We start from the raw sequence: 13,937 nt of genomic DNA, 5'->3' as shown, positions 1-13,937 counted from the left end.
TGCTAAGATGACACAGAGACTCTGCACATTTCACACAACTTCTAAAAGGCAGGGGTTAGGGCTCCTGCAAGAAACAGTCTCTTTAGTCCCAAACCACTGGTTCAGATCTTTGCAAACAGGCTGCCACGAGAGCGACTCGGTGAGTGAATTCTGAGCTGGAGAGCATACAGGAGAACCTCACAGGCAGAGTTTCCTCACCACTCAGGGAGCGCCAAGTCCTCCCTCCCACGTGCCTTACATGTCAGTGTTCACAGACGACACCCCCTATGACCTCTGGAACTGAAGGACATGGTGGGCTGGGCCTCACAGGGTGCAGAGCTGTGTAGGATCCCTTGTCACAGGCATATGGAGGAGTTGATGATGGCAGCCCCTCCCCTCAGGGTACCTTATGCCCCCTACACAGTTCGAGGCTGCCTGGGACCTGAGACCAGGCGGAGGACCTCCCTGTGGAACACAGGGAGTTTTACATCGGCCAGAGAGGTATCTGGAGCAGGGGGTGGTGGCTGTTGCTTCTGCCTGACAAGGTCCCAGGGGCCCACAACCAGGACTCTGAAGGGCGTCACGCTGCAGGGGGGCCTCCAGACACTGAAAAGCAATGGCCTTAGAAGCTGCTAGTTCTTCCCCCAGAATCACGACCAACAGCTCTGTGATTGTCAAGTCAGAGGCCAAGATGAGTGAAGAGAAAGAAAGCAGGTACTAATGGGCAGAAGGCACCCAGAAGTTGGCAGAGGGGCCAGAAATCCATCAGCCTCACCCCTTGGTTACTGAGCTTAAGCTCCTGAAATGGAAATTATACCTCTCTGGCCCTGCTGGGGTTGCAGTCCCTGTGCTACTGAGGGAAGCTGTGGAGGCTGGAGGGTGCAGGGGTGCCTGGTTCTCGGGGCGCCCGTCCCAGGCCCTGCAACACACAAGCCCTTCCTGTCCTGACCCTTTAAAGCAGCTGGCCTCCCAGGTGCCCTGCCCCTTCTACTTTCCACTCCTCCAGAAAGAACAAGGAAGTAACATCTTCCTTTTTGCTAAGTCCACTGCTGCCTGGTCAAACGAACTCTGGCTTAGCTGCCAAAGAGTGCCCGCCCAAAGCACCCCCACCCCACCTGCTGACAAAGACTTGGAGGCAAGACCCTCATCAGCCCTCACCAACAATGCCTGTCATGGGAGATTTCTGAGACCGAGGAAAGGGGGCGGGTCCAGCAGGAAGGAGTCTGTAGGAAACATGTCTGTCTACACCAGTGGAACCTATTCTCAAGGAAGGGTTGCAGCACACACCTGGGCCAGGAGCGCCCCCCCCCCCACAGGTGATGTTTGGGGGAGACAAGTGCAGGGGCGCCCCAGGGCTGTACTGCTGTCACCTCAGCTAGACCCCGTCACCCCACCTGCATGCTGTCTCCTGGACAGGCAGCTCCTCTCACCTTCACTGGAGCAAAGGCAAGTGACATTGTGGGCAAATAACCACAGATACATCATTTGGGGGTGGCAGGTATTTGGGGTAGGTGAGTATTTGGGGTAGGTGGGCCGTTGCAAAAGGAAAAGGCTAGACAACAGCATATTCACTGGGCCACCAGTGGGCTCCTCACCTTCCCATCCTCTGGCCTAGCCAGAAGCCTGACCCTGCTCTCTACCAGCTCCTGCCTTCCCTACACAGGGGTCTGTGAAATGCTGGAGCCTGGGACGGGTTGCCTGCTGGGATGGCAGCACGAAGCTAAGGACTGAAGACCGCGACTCATCTTGACCAGCATATCCTGCAATGTGAGCGTGAGCACCTGAGGACTACAGGGAGGCCGTCAGCCACCTGTTCTGCTGGAGCCTCAGCACAGGCCTGGGGTGGGGCTGGCGGCTGAGCGGGTGGAAGGTGGGGGCGCTGCAGGGCAGAGAGGAAAAAGCAAGAGAGAGATGGAGGGACCCTGTGATGGCAGCTGTCATGCATGGGAGCACAGGACCGGGCTCACAGGGGCCCAGGCAACAAGAAAACAGCTGTGGGGCTTGCGGGGTTCGATACAAAACTATTTTGTCCCTGAAGAAAATGTAAAAATACTTAAAAAATTAACATATAAAGAAGTGTCTGCCGTGGAGCTGGCCGTGCCCCTGAGGGTGCTTAGATGGAGGAGAGAAAAGCAGTCACCTGAGCACCTGATCACCAGGGGAGGCCACACAGAGACCCCAGGTGGGCGGAGCGGGTGGGGTGATGAACCACTCTTGCCTCCATCTGGCACAGGCTTTGTGATCACACTGGAGGGAGGATCTGGAAATCCAGACCGATAGCCACGTAAATGCTGTGTGCACAGAGAGCGCCAGGCTGAGGGGTGCAGACCTCCCGATAATGGGCCTGGACCCAGAGACTGGCAGCTGGTGCCGGCGTCTCTCACCCTGGCCGTGGGGTCCCACCGACAGGCAGCACACAGAGTGGCGTCCAGCGGACACTGCAGCCACACCTCCTTCAGCCCAGAGCAGGCAGGCGGTGCACTGGCCTCTCCCGAGGACCAGACACTACCAGGGTGCCTGCTGTGTGCTCATGAGAGGGGATTACTCTGGGTATGAGGGGCACAGGATGCAGCCCCAGGCCCCGCTGTGCCTGCGCTCTCACAAGCAACACACGCTTCAAGCCAAGGACAGGGGCTGCGGGCTGCTCAGAACTCGGCAAGACACACACACACACACACACACACACCCTCCCCTTCACCTCGCTGCAAGCAGGGCCTCCCAAGAGGGAAGCTGGCTTGGTTGGGACTCAGGGGCTCCGAGTGGACCGACCTCCTGCAGGACCCCGGGAGCACCCACCTCGGGTGGTGGGCAGCATGTCCGAGAGTCCCTGCCAGGCCGTCACCATTTCCGGGTTCTTTTCCAAATCAGCAAAGTTCTTCCAGACCCTGATGGCACCGTCATCTTGGGGAGAGGAGACAGGAGATTAAAACGCAGGCCTGGCTGCTCTGGGAAGGGGAGGAGGCCCCTTTCCTGGGGGTGCCGGAGGACACAGGCTGCTCAGGCCCACACCAGGCAGCCCGAGGGCAGACAGTTCTCTCATCTGGGGAGGAGCCACACATAGGCAGTGTGAGACCCCTTCCGGCCTGATGTGGGGCTTCAGGGTGGAGCCCCCACCTCAGCATCTGATTTCCCCCACCACCGTGGGCATCATCTGCCAAGAAGAGCCGGTCTCTCACAGGGACAGGGCCTCTCTCTCCACCCTGTCACACGACTCAGGAGACCGGTGGGACACCCCTCCCTGCCTCTCCAGCCCCAGGAGGGGGCAGAGGTCCCAGTGTTCTCCGGCAGATGGGCAGCCAGGTGGGCCTGAGTGTGGGCCACCACCTGTCTGCCTGTCTGTATGTCCTTCCTTCCTTCCTCCTGGTGTTGCTGCCCCCAGGCCCTGTTCTCTAGCCTCACTAGCCCCTCAGGGACAACCTGGCCTTGAGCTGCAGAGGGAGTTCAAGGTAATCTGGGGACACACTGGGGAACTCAGGTCAAGCAGAGTCCCTGGCTCTTCCATCTGCTGGCCCGCCCCTGATCTTCGCTGAGACATGATGCCTCCCTGCTCTAGAACTTAGGCCTCATGCTGCTTCCCCACTGGGACCTGACTCCCAAAGGGCCCTTGGTCCCTCTGCCATGTCTGCTGTTCCCAAGGAATCACCTCTCTGCCTCCTCTTTGCTCTCAGATAGGTTCAGTGTGACCTGTTGTCAAATGCCCCGCAGACCCTACTGGCTCCCGCACCACTGCGGGGGTTTGTCTTTCTTTTTTTGTTTGAGGCCTGCCGGGAGGCTGCCTTGGGGCTGGGCCTGGACTCTATTTTCCTGGGAGGGCTGCCAGCAGGACCTCTCCCCTTAGGTGTGCCTTTAATGATGGTGGCCTTTGCTTGGGACTGGTGGGTCCCCTTTATCAAAAGAAGCAACTGAGGTCACAGGAACCCTGCTGTCCATTCGTGCTGGGGTCCTGCATCTGTCCCCTGCCGCCTCTGCATCCGGGTTCAGACCCCCACCATGGGAGCCCTACTCACCTGTGGCTGTGAGCAGAAGCGAGCAATCCTGGCCATTCAGATACTCCATGGCTGTGACCCTTGTGTACCGAGGGTTTCCATTGTGGAAATAATCCAGCTTCTCCCCTTTCTCCCAGTCCCAAAAGCTTCAGGGAATAAGACAGGAATATGGTGAGTGATCAGGGAGGTACAGATGAAAGCCACAAGGAAATACCACCTGATACCAGCAGGTAAACCACCAACAAACACACAGAGAAGGACAAGTGTCATCAGAATGTGGACAAACTGGAATCCTGTGCCCTGCTGGTAGGAATGTAAGATGGCGCAGCCGTCACGCAGAACAAGAGAGGTTGCTCAAGAGAACTGAACACCGAGGACCATGTGTCCAGGATCCCGCCTCTGTGTACACATTTAAGAGATGTGCACCCAGGTCACAGCAGTGTCACTCATCACAGCCAAAGGATGGAAGCAACACAAGTGCCCATTGATGGATGAAGGAGGAAACAAAATGTGATCCACACACATGGACCACTATTCCATCTTAAAAGGGAAGGAAGTTCTGACACCTGCTACAACACGGATGAACCTTGAGGATGGTATGTTAAGTGAAATAAGCCAGTCACAAAAGGACAAATACTAGATGATTCCACTTATCTGAAGTTCCCAGAACAGACAAATTCCTAGAGACAGAAAGTTGAGTGGTGGATGCTGGGCCTGGGGAGTGGGGAGGGGGAGTCGGTGTTTAATGGGGACACAGTTTCAGTTTAGGGTGATGAAAAAGTCCTGGAGGTGGACGGTGGTAACGGCTGCACAACAATGTAAAAGTACTTAATGCCACTAAACTGCAAGCTTAAAAATGGAGAAGACAGTAAATTTTATGTTATGTATGAAAAAGGAGAAGAATAAGAAATAGATAAGAACTCTGTCCATTTTATCAGCTATAAAAAGAATCGTCCCCATGGCCCTCTCCCATCAAGTGTGCGCTTTCTCAGTGACATAAGGGCAACAGTAGCTATGAGTTAAAGTGGTGTCTTGGTACTGATGCTTTCCCTTTGCACACTTGCTGCCCTTGCACTTGAGCGGGTCCATCACATGCCCTGTCACTGGGGGGTCCTAACAAGCCCCTGTGCTCTGCTTTCTGTTCATTGCACAAGAACAGCCCCATCTTAGTGCCCGAAGCTCCTGTCCCGGCCCACACGTAACGGTGGTCAGGCTTCTGGAGTGCCTGTGGTAACGTGGCCAAGTGCAGCTCTGGGAGTGTGTGGGCAGCATCAGGAGGAGAGGCATCTGCTGGCAAGTTCTCCAGCCCCAACCCCCGACGTAGCCCAAAGGCTTGGGGTGAGGAGCTTCCACGCCCGGAGTGGGCAGGGGGTATCCTGCCCACACCCCCTGGGGCTACCTGTTCTCCAGCTGAAAGGCCAGCCCCATAAGCGCCCCCGTACCAGATGCTGTCTTTGTCAGCGACAGCCACGCAGGGCGTAAAGGGGTGAAACTTGACCACGGAGGGGACGCCAGGGTTCCTGTTCAGAAATATCTGGTCATCCAGCCTTGTGATACCTGCCGAGGGAAACACATGACAATGGGCCTCGATTTGCAGTAAATGTCAATGACGTGTTTTACAAAGGCTGACACCAGCCGCTCCTGTCTGGGGGATTGGGAGGGGCCCAGAGGAAAGCAGGAGACAGAGTGTAGGTGGGCTCCTGATGGCAGGGCCCTGCCTCTGCTCAGACAGGGCTGGCATTTGACTCATGGTTACGACAACCCGTCGGCGATATTCAGATCAGTGCACGCTGGTTAAGGTTTTCTGAAAAGAATGTCAAAGATTTTGGAACAAAGCTCAGTAAGGTGGCGATTCGTAACTTAGACCCAAGACTGAAGCTTTGGTCTGGCCATCACTGTCTGCAACCCAGCCAAGGTCCTGTGCAGAGGGAGGGGGCTCCAGTCTGGAAAGGTGGGAACCTTGAAATGATGGAAAGACAGCTGATCAAGAGTCACACAGAGGACGTGAACGGGGATCTGCTCCCCAGGCCCCAACACAGGTACCTGGGAAAAACTGCTATGGCCCTGAAGGAGTTCTAGAAGAACAACAAAAAGAGGATACCAGTGTGGGGACCATCAGATGGGTTCACACACGTATCTGCTGAAGGATGCAGGCTCATGCAGAGGAGCCAGGCATGCGGCCCCGGTTCCTGCCCATTGTGGAGGGCAAGCAGCCCCCATGACACGCAGCCCCAGGGTCACCCCCTCTGTGGCTGCTGGTCTTGGGTGACACAGAGAGCAACTGTGGTGGCCATGCTTCGTGAACCTGGCACCTGCTAGGCGAGCTGCTGCCACCCACGATTTCAGTCTTTTTTGTCTCCTTTTGCTAAAATAGCTAACACTGAAAGCCACTCAATCATCAGGATGGGATTAAACTGACAGGCAAACAGGTCCGGGAGGGTTTAACTGTTGCCCAGAGGTGCCCTCCCTGTCAGCCATGGGTTCCCCAGGGAGGGGTTGTAATTTGACCCAGGAAAGATGAGGGGACACTCAGGTCCTGAGTCACTGCAGGCATTCTGCACACACGCACAGATCTGGGCATGATGCTGCGTCACGGGGGCTGGCTGGAGGGCTCATAGATAGGGGAGGCAGCATTAACTCTCCCAGCTCATCTCCTGGGGCCTCACGGACTCGTCTGATGACTTTGCTGGGCCTGCAGGAGATATTCCACGATTCATATCCTTCCCAGCACACGGCTAGCCTCAGATGAAACCACTGCTTCACACAGAGTACAGGCTCTGAGCACTATAGGCAGTGGAGGAGGCTGTGGCCTTGCTAGTGGCCCTGCCCTCTCTGCCCACGTCTGCCGGCGGTGAGACTCTTGCCTGCAAGCTCACTTGCCAAGGTCTCCAGCAGCTCAGCAGTTCCTTTCGGTGTGTGTCAGACAAGAGGATCTTTTCCCCACAAAGATTGGAAAAGAGAACCCCTGACCCTAATTTACAAAGATGATTTTTTTTCTTTTCTGTCTGGAAAACCTGGTTGGTTCTCAAATGACCGGCTCTAACTTCACTCCCTGTGCAATGCTGACCAAAACAATACCAGCCCAGAGTGTGGCCTTTACTGCCTTCAGATGTTCGCTGCGTGCAGCAGACTGGCTCCCAGGCTGCCTGTGGGTACAGGGAAACCAATTTGTCCTGCTGTCCCCTTCGGTAGGCCCAGGGTTCTAAAGAATCACGGACTTCCAAGAAAACAGGTCCTTGACACCATAATTCAAAGAGCTCCTATCAAGCTGGGCGGCTCAAACTCTCCTGGAAAAATTGGCAGACTTTGAATTCTACATCCCTGGGGGCTTTACATCTAGAATGCACCTTCACAGAGGTGAGTTACAAACAACCAAGATTGGTTTTAGCAGAAGTGACTGCGCATTAATGGAATGTGGCCCGAGCATCTCACTGAGAGCACCGTGAATGCACTCGAAGTGCTTCTGAAACAGCATTGCTTCTGGAAGTGCTCAGGGGGCACCAGGCCTGGGCAGGTGGGCCAGGGGTGAGATCCCGACTCCAGGCTGCCTGCAGGTAGGGATGGTCTCATGGGTCCTCACCCTCAACTTTAAAAAGTAACCCATAATACAAAAAACTTCTCTGGTGGCCCAGTGGCTAAGATTCCATGCTCCCGATGTGGGGGGGCCCAGGTTCGATCTCTGTTCAGGGAACTAGATCCCACATGCTGCACGCCACAACTAAAAAGATCCTGTTTGATGCAAGTAAAACCTGGCACAGCCAAATAAATAAATTTTTAAAATTAAAAAAAAAAATAAAAGTAACCCTTAATAATCAAGGGAATTTGACAGAACAGGGAGAGAAGGTCATGAAAATAATTCCACAAAATCATGAGGAATCTGCTTATCTACTCTGTGCAGTACCCAGGGAGCATCGTCCACTGCCCAAAGCTGGCCTAGCGATGAAGGCCCACAGCTGTGGGGCCGAGCTGGCTCCTGGCCCTGGGGGCTGTGTGCTGGGGAAGTGGGAGGAGGAGGCTCGTCCCTGGGCGGGGCAGCTGCCCTAACCACAGGGTGGAGCCCCGCCGCTGCCCCCTCCCACCCTGCCTCAGTGCCTGGGGGTAGGGGCTGCTGCAGCTGACATAAGGGGGACCCGCGGCCCAGCAGCCCTCCCTGTAGCAGCCCACGTCCCCACACTGGTGGGGTGGGGTGGGGCTGGGGGGTATGCAAAGTGGGCGCTTACAGCACCCGTTGGCAAATTTAGTAAAAGGTTTGGTCAAAATGTGACTGATAAACAGGTCTGGGGTAACAGGGAACAATTATCTGGGGGCCAGGTTGGGTCCAGGCAAATACAACCAGGGCCTGATGTTTGTCTTCTGTCCCCATGGTGAGGACACAGGCCACCCCGCCATGGACCCAAGGGCCTGCAGAGGGCTTGCTCCTTTCTCTCTGGAAATGACAAAAGGTAGAAGTCACGACTGTCCCAGAGGCTGCCAGCGAGGAGCTTCCTTGGATGATGATCCCAGAGAGCCTCCATGTCTCCTTGGGGACAAAGGCACAGAGTGCCCGGGGACCAGGCCTTCCCGGGCAGGTGAGTGGTGTCCCATGGCGGCACCCCTTCCTCCCTGGAGCATCTCCGCCAGCCTCATTCCTTGCCTGCATCAGGGCAAGTGGGGGCCGGCTCACTGCCCGCGGTGACCCCTGGGGACGCCCCTTACCCTTCTGGATGAGCTGCTGTGCCTGCTTCCGGACACGGGTGTTCCGCAGAAACCGCCACTCCCGCTCCTTGCGGATCTGACTCTCCAGGTCATGCTCTTCTGGAATCTTCAACAATTAAAAAAAAAAAAAAATTAAGACAAGTATTTCCAGATGAGAGGGTTCCCCCTCTGCAGGTACAGAAGAAACCTGGTTCTCTGGTCGGTCCAGGGCCCAACAGCAGTCAGAGCAGACCCTGACAGTCAGAGGGTGGTCACTGAGCCCGCAAACCTGCTTCCCTCCCTGAGCTGGGGGCACTGCCCCCTGCTGACTGCTGGGTGTGGAGGTTCTGGGACTCAGGACCTGGGGGAGGGCTGGCTGGCTCAGGGACGCAGAGCAGAGACTCAGGAAGCCCCTGACTCCGACAGCCCAACCGTACAGGCCAGAAGCTGTCACACTCTGATAGGGCAGCGAGGGGGCTGCTTTCAAAGCAAACAGAATTCGAGGCGGAGGTGCAGGGATAAGGGCTGGGTGTTTCCTGCAGGGCTCCGCTGTGCCAGACACTAGATTGACTCCTTTGTACCCTTAAATGCAAAATCAGAAAAGATGAGGTGTGCTCAGAGAGGTTTGCTTTTATTCTGACGGCGAAGGGAAACGAGGTTAGAAGATGAACGAGCTCATAAGTGACAGAGGGCAGCAGCCAGGGCAGGGCTGCCCTGTGGTGCTGGAGAGGCAGCTGGGCCTGAAGGCGGGGCCTTCTCACCCCTGGCGGGCAGGAGCCGCTGCCTGCCAGGCTCCACCTAACACAGCAAAGGGATGAAGCCGGCATCAGACTCCATGTGGGTGGAGAGTGAGGAAGGAGCTTCGAACCTATGTCTGGGAACTTCTGCCCATCAGCTTCTGCATGTTAAGTATGTGGAAGCTGGAACAGTCCCCTTTCCTGGATAAAGGCCTTCTTGCTTCATGGCTGGTGTGGTGCTTATGGGCCGTTTAGGAGAGGGCCACACTTAGCAAACAATAAGTTAGGATTTAAGTTTACTATATTCAGAACATAATCACTTGTCGTGTAAAAATGATGTACCTTCTTCATCATACAGTCAACTTGCCTAACTCTGGTTGCCTGTTTGAGAACTCAGACCTGTAAAGTTCTCAAATATAAAAGGAATCAAATAAACTAGGAAAAACCCTACTTCCTCTTGGCTGAGAGCTAACCTGCCTTGTACTCAGCCAGGTAACACTGCACAGGCAGAGGGAACCCATAATCAATATTTTAAAAGTCATCTTCTCTGCTGGAGAAAGCGTCAGGATGAAGAATGGTGAACGTGGTCACGTGTACGTGCCTGTGTGCAAGCGTAGCTGAGAAGATGGGAAGCAGTTTAGGTCACGTTTTAGGCAGTTATTACACGAAATGGTCACGGAGAACTTTTGTGTCTTCTCAATTGCTCCGTGTTATTTCTGATCACAAACAAACAACGCTAAACCTTATCTCATCCCTGTGCACAGACCAGAGGGGTCTGTGTTCCAGGATTTCACTGCTACAATCCTGTCTTTTTTCTCTTAAAAATCACAAACCCACAGCCAGCAAAACAGCAAAGATATCCTGACACGGAGACAACAGAAGAAAAGTCACCTAGAGCCTCCAAAGCGGTTAGTGTTGTAGACATAACCCCACAGAGGCACTTGGGATAGATGGTGGGTTTTTACCAGTTGGTTTTATTTCATGACAATCCAGAGATTATTGGAAAAGAAATTACAGATGACCAATAACATAGAGTGATAATAAGAAAACCTCTAGATGAAAAGACAGAACTAGAATGAAGCTCTGGTTTCTGTGGGTTTAGAGGAAGGGTCTAGGAGCAGGGAGGGAGTAGGACAGACAGAAAGGAAGTTCTCCACGTGGCGAGGGCAGGCAGGAGGAAGGAAGGGGGACAGGAGGCAGCGGTGCATGGGAGTGTGGCCACATGCGCCCTGGGGCCTCAGAGAGACTGACCTCCGCCGCACAGCCGGGCATGACTGCCCTGGGCTGAGTCCTAAGCAGCAGAGCACAGAGAAGGACTCGCAGCATTGAACTGAACGGAACCACAGTCCAGGAACCAGTGCACATACTGTCCTGGGGACAATCACCATGAAGCGCTAGGACAAGCGGGGGCAGGCAGCAGTGGGGCAGCGTGGGAGGTGTGGGTGGAGAGAGACAAGGAGAGGGAGAGAGAGCAGAGGCTGCAAGAAGCAGCAGGCATCGGCCGGCCGGGAAGGACGAGGATGGACGGAGGGACCAGACTGTTTCCTGCTCAGCCCTTCTTAATCATCTGCTCAGTTGCCCTGCCCCTCCCCTTCCCACGTGGCTCTGCAGGATGAATAGAAGCTTCCGAGTAAACAGAAGCCCAGACCCAGACCGTGCTGAGCTTTCTTCCCGGCAGAGCTGGAGGGATGTGGGTGAGGGTAATAGTGTTACATGATTAGGATCACAACACGCTGAGGATTCCTAACACCTGGCTTCTCCTCAGACAGAACCCAATTATGATGCTGAAACCTCCTGAGGCCTCCCGTGGAGCCGGCAGCTGAAGGCTGGTGATGGCATCCCCCTTGTTCCTCACCTGTCACTGGGGCAGCCTGGGCTCAGAACAAAGGAAGACCAGAGGGTCCCAGAAGCCTGATGGCGGGCCTTGCTAGGTGAGCAGGTCCTCATATGATGAATTTGTGAAACACAGGGCACACCCTCAATGCCTCTGAATTTAAAGGAGTTCAAGTGCATGGGATAATATACACAACAGGCACGTGACTATCAAGACTGGAGCTCGACCTCTGGAAGGCTCGTGAGGTCATGGAAGTCCCCACCAGAGAGCTCCCTGGGTTCCCCCAGAAACAAAGTGAGTTCTGTGGTGGGACAGAGACCTTGTTTAACAACAAACCACCCTCCCCAAACAATGATGGAGTCAGCAGTGCTGGGAGGGAGTGCCCTGGCTGCAGGCTGACTGGTCTCCTCTGGGCACGACACCTGTGGAGTTACAAAGCTGAAGGCCACTGACCGCTAAGGAAGCAGCTCTGAAGGGCAGATCAGAGTTCACTGTAGGTTCTGATAGCTAAATACAGGCATTTTTACCACGTGACCACACCTCACAAAGCATCAGGGTGACCGAGATGCAATTCACATGCAGTAAATCTCACCCTTTGGGACCCAGTTCTGAGTTCTGAAAAGCCCCATGGTCACATGCACAATAGACATGCAGAATAGTTCCTTCACCCCAAACTGCTAGATGCCCTCTGTAGTCTGGCTCTCCCCCCAGTCCAAGCCCAGCACCACCTCTGTTTTCCATCGCTGTAGCTTTGTTTTACCTTTTCCAGATGCCGTATAAATGAACTATACAGTTTAAGTCTGGCTTCTTTCACTGAGCATAACGCAGCTGAAATTCATCCATAGTGTGTATGTTTCAGTTTATTTAGAAAACATTTGGTGAATTAGTATTTCATCATATGAAATATTCTAGCAGTTTATTCACCCGGTGAAGGATACCTGGGTTGTTCCCAGTTCCTGGTGATTATGAATAAAGTAAATATTCAAGTACAGGCTTTTGAATGAACAGAAGTTTTCATTTCTCCTGGGTGAATATCTAGGAGTAGGATTGCTGGGCTCTATGGTAAGTATGGGTTTAATTTATGAGAAAGGGCCAAATGTTTCCAAAGTGCTTGCAATACTCTGCCTTTGCACCAGCAAAGTATGAAAGTTTCAGCTGCTCTGCATCCTTTGCCAGTACTTGGTATTGACAGATTTGAAAATTTTAGCCCTTCTAACAGACGTGCAGTTATCTATTTCATTGTGGTAACTCGACTTCCCTTGTGAATAACTGCTGTAATGCTACACATCTTTTCTCAAGCTTATTTGCTGACTGGGTACTTTTTATGGTAAAGTGTCTGCAGATCTTTAGACCATTGTTTTTAACAGGGCCACTTGTTTCCTTATTATGGAATTTTGAGTATTCCTTATATATACTGGATACAAGATTTTTTTTTAAATCAGATATGTGTTTTTTAATTTTCTTTTGGTGTGTGGCTCATGCTTTCACGTTCCTAACAGGATTATTCAAAAAGCAGATATTGATTTTTGGTGAAGATCAATCTGCCACTTTTTCTTGCGTGGCCTGTGCTCTTTGTGCCTCATTAAAGAAACTACTGAAAAAAAAAAAAAAAGAAACTACTGCCTAACCTAGGGTCAGAAAGATTTTCTTCCAGAAGTTTCATGGTTCCAAGCTTCACATTTTAGGAGTGAGTTATTATACAAGGTGTGAGTGAGTGATTGAATTTCTACTTTGGCAAATGGGTGTCCAATTACCATGGTGCCACTCTGCTGGAAAGCCCACCTTCTTTTCATTGAACTGAAGAGTTCTCTTACTTCCATGGAAAATCAATGGGATGTACTGATGTGACTCTATTTCTGGACTCTGTTCTGTCCCGTTGATCCATGAGTCTGTCCTCTCACCAATTCCATGTCTTGATTATTTAACTTTATGGTGAATCTTGAAATCAGGCAGCAAAACTCCTCCAACTTTGTTGTATTTCAAAACTGTTTTGGTTACTTTAGCTTCTTTGTTTTTCCTCATAAATTGTAGAATAGGCTTGTTGATTAAAAAGAAAAAGCCAGGAGGGAGGTCCAAGAGCGAGGGCACATACGTAGACCTATGGCTGATTCATGTTGATATATGGCAGAAACCAACACAACATTGTAAAGCAGTTACCCTCCAATTAAAAATAAATAAATTTTAAAAAAAGAAAAGAAAAGGTCTATTGGGATTTGGATTCAGACTGCATTGCTCTATATACATCAGTTTAGGGAGAACTGACATCTGAACTTCATAGTCTTTCAACCCATGAATTTTTTTCATCAATGATTTTCATTTTTCACCATTTGGATTTTGCTTTTTTTTTTTTTTAGATTTGTAGCTAAGTTAAGTACTCCATGATTTTTTTTTTTTTTGGATGTTATTGTAATTTCCAATTGTTCATACAGAAATAAACAGATTTTTGTATAATGACCTTGTATACTGCAATCTTACTGAACTCACCTATTCTGGCAGCATCTTTCAGATTACTTAGGGTTTTCTATACATAAAATATTGTCTGTGAATAGAGTTTTATTTCACCCTTCCCATGTGTACACATTTTCTTTTCTTGCCTTACTGTCTAGGACCTCTGGGAGGATGCTGAATGGGAATAGTAAGATCAGACATCTTTGCCTTATACCTGATTTTGGAGAAAAAGCACTGTCTTTTATCAGTGAAAATATGTTAACTGTAGGTTTTCTGTAG

General features: G+C 52.2%; 1 protein-coding gene across 2 annotated transcripts in view; it reads right to left on the bottom strand.

Moving 5' to 3' along the window:
• Nucleotides 1–13,937, bottom strand: part of RPTOR (regulatory associated protein of MTOR complex 1) — a 314,811-nt gene that overhangs the window by 13,506 nt on the left and 287,368 nt on the right. For both annotated transcript variants that reach the window (XM_043462839.1, XM_043462849.1), the window contains exons 25-28: nucleotides 8,661–8,766; nucleotides 5,408–5,522; nucleotides 3,987–4,111; nucleotides 2,776–2,880 (exon numbers count right to left, since the gene is read on the bottom strand). In XM_043462839.1, the coding sequence (XP_043318774.1) occupies nucleotides 2,776–2,880; nucleotides 3,987–4,111; nucleotides 5,408–5,522; nucleotides 8,661–8,766 (451 nt within the window). The remainder of the gene's footprint in view (nucleotides 1–2,775; nucleotides 2,881–3,986; nucleotides 4,112–5,407; nucleotides 5,523–8,660; nucleotides 8,767–13,937) is intronic.

The sequence above is a fragment of the Cervus canadensis genome, chromosome 1 (genome assembly GCF_019320065.1).
Source record: "Cervus canadensis isolate Bull #8, Minnesota chromosome 1, ASM1932006v1, whole genome shotgun sequence".
Classification (NCBI taxonomy): domain Eukaryota; kingdom Metazoa; phylum Chordata; class Mammalia; order Artiodactyla; family Cervidae; genus Cervus; species Cervus canadensis.
This window is presented reverse-complemented; position numbering and strand designations above follow the sequence as displayed.